Source organism: Taeniopygia guttata, chromosome 29 (assembly GCF_048771995.1).
Source record: "Taeniopygia guttata chromosome 29, bTaeGut7.mat, whole genome shotgun sequence".
Classification (NCBI taxonomy): domain Eukaryota; kingdom Metazoa; phylum Chordata; class Aves; order Passeriformes; family Estrildidae; genus Taeniopygia; species Taeniopygia guttata.
This window is the reverse complement of record NC_133054.1, coordinates 4,602,422-4,609,988: the sequence shown is the minus strand read 5'-3', so window position 1 is coordinate 4,609,988 and position 7,567 is coordinate 4,602,422. Positions and strand designations below refer to the sequence as shown.

Sequence of the window (7,567 nt, the reverse complement as noted above, 5' to 3'; positions counted from 1 at the left end):
CCTCCTCCTCCTCCTCCTTCTCCGTGCCCTGGGAATGTCGCGACAGGCGCCGGGAGCCCCCGCGCCGGGAGGAACCGGTCCCAAGAAGGGGGGACGCCCCTGTCGGGATCCCCCCGGGTGTGTGAGGGTGGGAGTGGTCTTAAGCAGCAGCGGGGGGGTCCAGGGATGGCACCCAGGGGTGCGGGGTGGGCCTGTCCTAAAGTCCTGTGACCCCAGGGCTGTGCTGTGCCCACCGTGCTGGGACCCCAAATCCCCCCAGCATCCCCAGAGCTGTGCTGAACCCCAAATCCCGACTCTCCAAACCCCCCCGGCAGAGGCCACCCAGCCCCTCTCGGCCTGGACAAGTCCCGGCTCCCCCAAATCCCCGCTCGGGCCGGGCTGGGGGCGCCGGGGACCCCCCGAGCGGGCCGGGGACCCCGGGGGGGGCTCGGCTGCTGAGCGCTGCCGCCAGCAGAGGTCAGCTCCGGCCCGGGGATGCGGCAGCCGCGGGCGATTCCCGGTCTGATTCCATGTGATTCCCTGTGTGATTCCATGTGCAGTTCCACGGGTGATTCCCTGTGTGATTCCCAGCCTGATTCCACGGGTGATTTCCTGTGACTCCCTGTGCCATTCCATGTGCAATTCCCACTCTGATTTCATGTGAAATTCCCTGTGAGATGGGCAATTCCCTGTGATTCCACGGGTGATCCCCTGTGATTTCATAGGTCATCCCCCATGATTCCGTGTGAGATTCCATGTGAAATTATCGATCTGATTTCATGTGATTTCATAGGTAATCCCCCATGATTCCATGTGAGATTCCATGTGAAATTATCGATCTGATTTCATGTGATTCCCTGTGCGATTCCACGTGCAATTCCATGAGTTATTCCCTGTGATTCCATGGATGATTCCCAGTCTGATTCCCTGTTTGCTGCCACCTCCCCTCGGGGGGTGACAAAGGGACCCCAGCCCACCCAGGACCCCCCCATGAGCCGTGTTCCCAGCAGCAAAAGCCCCTCTCGAGGAGTTTCTGGAAGGTTCCTGGCAGGAAAAGCCCCTCTCGAGGAGGTTCTGGAAGGTTCCAAAAAGTTCTTTTCCCCCTGCCCCTTTCCCCCACTCCTTCCCAGCTCTGGGAAACTGGAGCAGGAAAATGGGGAAGGGGAAACTGAGGCAGGGGAAACTGAGGCAGGAGCCGTGCGAGAGGCTCACCCCACACATGTCAGATGTCCCCCACTCTGTCACCCACACCCGGAGGTCCTGGGGGGCCAGGAGGTCCCCCCCGAGTGTCCCCGCCCCTGACGTGTCCCTTCTCCAGCGCCAACATTTCCACATTTCCACCGGCGTGGGGAAATTCCCCCCGGAGCCTCCGGGACCCCGCGGATGGGGTTTGGAGACCCCAAAATCAGCCCGGGGGGACCCCGGGGACAGCGTCCCTTTGTCCCCGCCGCCCCCGCGCCACCTCTGCCGGTGCCACCATCGCTCAAAGTGACAACCACGGGTCACCGAGCGCCGGCCGCAGCCCCCCGCCCCCCCAGCCCGGGGCCCCCCAAGCCCGGGGCCCCCCAAGCCCTCATTTCTCCCTAATTGCATTCCCCAGTGTTATGCAAATGAGGCGGCCCGGGCGCAGCTGCCGGGATTAAATTAGACCCCGTTAATACGCGCTAATTGCGCTTCCGCACGGGCCCAGGAATTCCAGGCGGGCCGCGGGGGCCTCTCCCAATATTTACTCTGGAAATTCCCCCCCCGCCAGGCCGCGGCCGCACCGGGGGCACCGGGGGCACCGGGGGCACCGGGGGCACCGGGGGCACCGGGCCGGGGGGGACACGGGCCGGGCCGGGCCGGGCCGAGCTCCCCTCGCTGTCCCCCGCCCCAAACCCGCCTCAGTCCGCGCCTCGGGGCGGCCCCGTCCCTTCTCCAGCTGTGTCCAGGTGGAGCATCCCGAATTTTCTGTGACTTTTGGGGGGCTCCACGTGCCCCCAAATCCCGGCCGAGCTGTCCCTGTGCCCCACGGCTGAGGAGGAGGAGGAGGATGAGGATGATGATGATGATTTCGGGGGGTTTCCCTGGGGAAGGGTCACGCTCTGGGGGATATTTCGGGAGGGACAAACTCAGGACAGGCCTGGGGGTGTCACCAGTGCCAGGGAATGCGGGGGGGGACCCCCGAGAGAGGGAAGGGTTAAATGGGGCAGGGGGGATGGAAAGGGGGGATCCCCCCGTCCTTGTGGGGGTCCCCAGGAGCGCTCTGGGGAGGAGGTGGGCGGCTCCTGGCGTGGGCACAGCTGGAGATTTGGGGACCCCCAGCCCTGGGCACGGGTGACACGGGTGGCACTTCCCTGCTGGCCACAGCGGGGACCCCCAGAGCCCACCCGGGCAGGGCTGGGGGGGCTCTGCCCCTTCCTGGGGGCGGGAGAAGGAGAAGGAAAGGGGAAAAGGGGAAGGGGAAAAAGAAAGGAAGGGAAAGGGATAAGGACAGGAAAAAGGAAAGGAAAGGAAAGGAAAGGAAAGGAAAGGAAAGGAAAGGAAAGGAAAGGAAAGGAAAGGAAAGGAAAGGAAAGGAAAGGAAAGGAAAGGAAAGGAAAGGAAAGGAAAGGAAAGGAAAGGAAAGGAAAGGAAAGGAAAGGAGAAGAAAAAAGGAAGAAGAAGGGAAAGAGGAAGAAGAAAGGAAAGAGAAGGGAAGGGGACAAAGAAAGGAAAGGAGAAGGGAAGGAGGAGAAGGGGACAAGGGAAGGGAAGGGACGGGAACGTTCCCGGGGGCCGCGGCCGCCGTAACCCCAACAGTTGCGGGGCCCCCGCACAACGGGCGCAGACAATGCCCCGCACCCGCCGGGGGTCCCGCGGCCCCGGGGGAGCCCGGGCCGTGTCCCCCCTTCCCCGGGGCGCCCACCGGCCCCTTTGTGCGGGTGCCGGGACCTGTTGGAGCCATCTGTCAGGGGGGGCCCGCAACAGGCAGATTTATCGGCCGCAATCTGTTCTGCCGCGCGCCGGGGAGGGAGCCTCGGAGCCGACTAATGAATTAATTAGTATTGCCCGTAATCCCGGCCTGCCGCCGCCGTGCCCAGCGCTCCCGGCAGCGGGGAAGGCTCCCGCGGGGCTGGCGGGGATTTTGGGGGCAGCGGGTGGATGAGGAGGGGGTCAGGGGGATGATTTTTGGGGGTTCATCGCTGTCCCCCGCTTCCAGCTCCTGCCCCACGGTGGGGCAACCCCAAGGCCGGGGGGCTCCCCCAGTCCCCAGACGAAGTAAAACGACCCAGGACCCCCGGAATTTCGGGGGGGGGGGGGGGTCTTTTTCTGCCCCCCGTTCTCCCTTCCCGGGGGCTGCCGAGCCCCGAGGTGCCTTCCCCTGCCTGTCCCAGCCCGGCCGGGCCCCTTCTGGCTCTGCCGAGCGCTAATTACTCCCCCTCGCTCTCTCATTACCGCCGCGAGGGGCTCGCAGCCCCCGCGCCCACCCCCAGCACCCGGGCGGGAGCCGGTGTCACCCTCGGTGTCACCCTCGGTGTCACCAGGGCAGTGCCCAGCGAGGGGGGGAGCCGGTGTCACCCTCGGTGTCACCCTCGGTGCCACCCTCGGTGCCACCAGAGCAGTGCCCAGCACCCGGGGGGCGGGTGAGGACCCCCCCCAGGCCTGTGGCGCTGGTGGCACTGCCACATCGTGTCCGCGGGGATGGGGGAGGGGGACCGAGTGCCGGGGGTGTCCTGGGGCTGGGTGAACTGGGGGGGACACCCGGGGGGCTCCATCCTGGGGGTCCATTCAGGGGCGCATCCAGAGGGATCCATCCAAGGGGGCCCGTCCAGGGGTTCCCAAGAACCGGGGGTGTCCCCGAGTTCCCTCCCAGGGGTTCCCAAGAACCGGGGGTGTCCCCGAATCCCCACCCAGGGGTTCCCAAGAACCGGGGGTGTCCCCGAGTCCCCTCCCAGGGGTTCCCAAGAACCGGGGGTGTCCCCGAGTCCCCTCCCAGGGGTTCCCAAGAACCGGGGGTGTCCCCCCCCGCCAGTGCCCAGCCCCGGGACGCTCGGGCGCTGCCGCCGGGGTCCCGGTGGGGCCGCGGGAGGAGCCGGGCCCGGTCACTCCGCCCCGTGGGAGGAGCCACGCGGGACCCGCGGCCGGGCAGGAGCCGCGGGCAGCGCGGAGCTCTCAAAACCGCCCGAGCGCGGAGCCGCCGGAGCCCGGTGCGCTCCCGGTGCGTTCCCGGTTCGCTCCCGGTGCGCTCCCGCTGCGCTCCCGCTGCGCTCCCGGTGCGCTCCCGCTGCGCTCCCGGCGCCGCTCGGCGGGAGCTGCCCGCGCCCCCGGGGCTGACCCCGCCATGTCCCCGGGCGAGTGACACAGGTGACAGCGGGGACTCGCTGTGGTGCCCAGGTAAGGGCGGACCGGGACCCCGGGGTCCCGGTGCTCCGGTCCGGGGGCGCCCCCGACGGGGCTCCGCGGCCGCTCGGTGCTCCCGGTGCCCCCGGGAAGGCGCGGGGGGCTCTGCCCCGAAACGGAGCGGCGGGACCGCGGCACGGGGGGGTTTGAGGGGCGGGATGGGGTCGCAGCCGCTCCCCCCGGTACCCGCTGGGGACGGAGCCGCGGCCCCGGGGCCGGCGGGGACACAGCGAGGGTTCGGTCAGCCCCGGGCACGGCGGGCCGGGGTCTCGCTGGGGATGGAGGCGAAGGAAGCGATTTCCTCAGGCAATTCCCTCTTTGTGTAATTCCTCTTTTATTATTTTGAAATCAATATTCTGTAGAAAGAAAGTAAAATCCCCTTAAAAATCCCAACGGGACTTGCAAAGAGAGAGCTTTTCCCTCGAGAAGGGATCCCCAAACTCGGGATTTCCTCCCGGGATGGATCCCGGGAGCAGCGAGGAGAGGGAGGATCCCCGAGGATGGGGGCAAAGGGACCCTTGATTGCAGCCTGGAGGGGTTTTGGGGCAGATCTGCAGCGTTTTGGGGCGGATCTGCAGCGTTTTGGGGCCGATGGCAACGTGGTCATCCCCTCATCCCACCAGAGGGAATCGGGACCAGCCGGACCCATCCCCTCACCCCAAAACCGATCCTTCCCCGCCCTCACCCCCCGCGATTTGCCATCCTCCGCCAGGAGTTAACTGGGGCCGCGTGGTCCTTTGGGGATACGACAGCAATTAACACCCTAATCCCGGCCGGGAGCCCCATCACGCATATTAAAAGTGGGATTTTCCGCGTGGGATGCTCGGGAAAGGGGAGCAGCGGCTCGGGCACTTCCAGCAAAGCTGCTTAGGGGCTAAAGCTTTATGGAATGAGCCGGGCCAGTGATGGGATTTGGGGGGGCCGATTAACGGGGACCCGGGGCCGCCACCGAGGGCTTGGGGAAGGAAAATCTCCGACCGGGAATTGCCAGCCGCCTTTTGTCACCCCAGTGTGACAGTCGGGGTGGAGGGTGTGACGAGAAGGGATTCAGGAGTGGGAATCACCCCGAAAAGGGATGGTTGGAAGCTCTGGGAATGTTGGTGGAGCTCAGGGAGAGGCAACTCCCCGATAAAATTCAGCATCTCCCAAATAAAATCCACTGGACATGGAGAGGGCAATAGGTGGGAAAAGGGAATCCGTAGGTGCTGGTGTGTCTGGAGGGGGATTTTCCCACCGTGCTGAGGATTCTCCCTCCGGGATCCGTCCCCACGCCCCCGTGCCTCCCTTGCAGGTGCCCCAGAGCTGCGGCAGGCCCGGCCATGGCCGAGCTGCTCAGCGGCCAGGCCTGGCTGGAGGAGACGCCGCCAGCCAAGGCCCGGCTGGAGGAGGGGGACGCCAGCACCGCTCCCTTCGCTCTGGTCCCGGCCCTGGCCGAGGAGCGCGACAGCGCGGAGGAGGAGGAGGAGGAGGAAGAGGATGGCGAGAAACCCAAGAGGAGAGGCCCCAAGAAGAAGAAGATGACCAAGGCCAGGCTGGAGCGGTTCCGGGCGCGGCGGGTCAAGGCCAACGCCCGGGAGCGCACGAGGATGCACGGCCTGAACGACGCCCTGGACAACCTGCGCAGGGTCATGCCCTGCTACTCCAAAACCCAGAAGCTCTCCAAGATCGAGACGCTGCGCCTGGCCAGGAACTACATCTGGGCCCTGTCCGAGGTGCTGGAGACGGGGCAGACGCCCGAGGGGAAGAGCTTCGTGGAGATGCTGTGCAAGGGGCTGTCCCAGCCCACCAGCAACCTGGTGGCCGGCTGCCTGCAGCTGGGCCCGCAGCCGCTCTTCGTGGAGAAGCACGAGGAGAAGCCCTGCGAGCCGGCCCTGCCTGGCCACTCCTTCGGCTACCAGGGGCTGCCCAGCCCGCCCTACGGCTCCATGGAGTCCCACCTGCTGCACCTGAAGCCGCCGGCCTTCAAGAGCCTGGTGGACGCCTCCTTCGGGGGCCACCCCTCTGACTGCTCCACGCCGCCCTACGAGGGGCCCCTGACGCCGCCCCTGAGCATCAGCGGGAACTTCTCCCTGAAGCAGGACGGGTCCCCGGAGCTGGAGAAGTCCTACCCCTTCATGGCCCACTACCCCGGAGGCCACGGACACGGCTCCCACTTCCAGGGCCCCGTGCCCCGCTACGAGATCCCGCTGGACGTCACCTTCGAGTCCTTCCCGCCCCACCTGGCCGGGCCCCAGCTCGGTGCCATCTTCAACGAGTAGCGGGGCCGGGTGTGGGTTTGGGGCGGGGAGAGGTCGGGCCTGGATCTGTCCCCGGGATGGGCACGGCTGGGTGAGGCACCTCCAGCATCTCTGCAGGACGTGGCCCTGGAGGTGGCCGGTCACCGCGCCGCTGTCCCAGCTGTCCCCAGGAGCCACGGGAACCCTTCTGGACTCGCAGTGGTCACTGCTGCGTCCCCCAGAGATGCTCCCGAAGGTGTTTCTGCCTCCAGGATGTCCATCCTGACACCAGGTCCAGCCCTGGGATTGTCCATCCTGCCCCTGTCCCTCCCCGGTGTGGGGACACAGCCCCTCCTGCCCCTTGGGGTGAGCACTGTCCCTTCCCCGAGCTCCAGTGGGGTCATGGATTTCCCAGTCCAGCAGTGGCCGGGTGGGAATGAGCCGGACCCTTGTGGGAAACCAGCACAGAAAATTCCCACCCCAGGGAGAACCTTTTCCTTCTGCCATCACGGATGGGGGGACAACGTCCAGGGATGGGGGGACAACGTGCAGGGATGGGGGGACAGTGTCCAGGGACAGTGGCCCATTGCCCTGTGATGGTGGCCAGGCCCTGTGTCCCCCCCAACCTCACCCACCCTGTGCCCCACAACAGACCTGGGAACCTCTGATGTGATCCCACTGATCCCTCCCAGAATCCCAGTGGGATTGGGATTGGTCTGGATGGGATCCCATTGATCTGGGTAAAATCCCACTGGTCTGGGTAAAATCCCAGTGATCTGGGTAAAATCCCACTGGTCTGGGTAAAATCCCACTGGTCTGGGTGGGATCCCATTGATCTAGATGGGATCTCGCTGGTCTGGGTAAAATCCCACTGGTCTGGGTAAAATCCCACTGGTCTGGGTAAAATCCCACTGGTCTGGGTAAAATCCCACTGGTCTGGGTAAAATCCCACTGGTCTGGGTGGGATCCCACTGATCCCTCCCACAGTCCCAACTGGAACAGAAGCCACC

General features: G+C 65.8%; 1 protein-coding gene across 1 annotated transcript; it reads left to right on the top strand.

Annotated features, from left to right (window-relative positions):
- Positions 1-5,657: 5,657 nt before the first annotated feature.
- NEUROD4 (neuronal differentiation 4) lies at positions 5,658-7,130 on the top strand. Its single transcript, XM_041711635.2, has one exon. The coding sequence runs from the start codon at positions 5,661-5,663 to the stop codon at positions 6,597-6,599; it is 939 nt and encodes a 312-aa protein (XP_041567569.2). The 5' UTR covers positions 5,658-5,660; the 3' UTR covers positions 6,600-7,130.
- Positions 7,131-7,567: the final 437 nt, after the last annotated feature.

What these genes read in the sequence shown, in the direction of transcription:
- NEUROD4 (XM_041711635.2), top strand. Translation starts at nt 5,661, where the DNA reads ATGGCCGAGCTGCTCAGCGGCCAGGCCTGGCTGGAGGAGACGCCGCCA.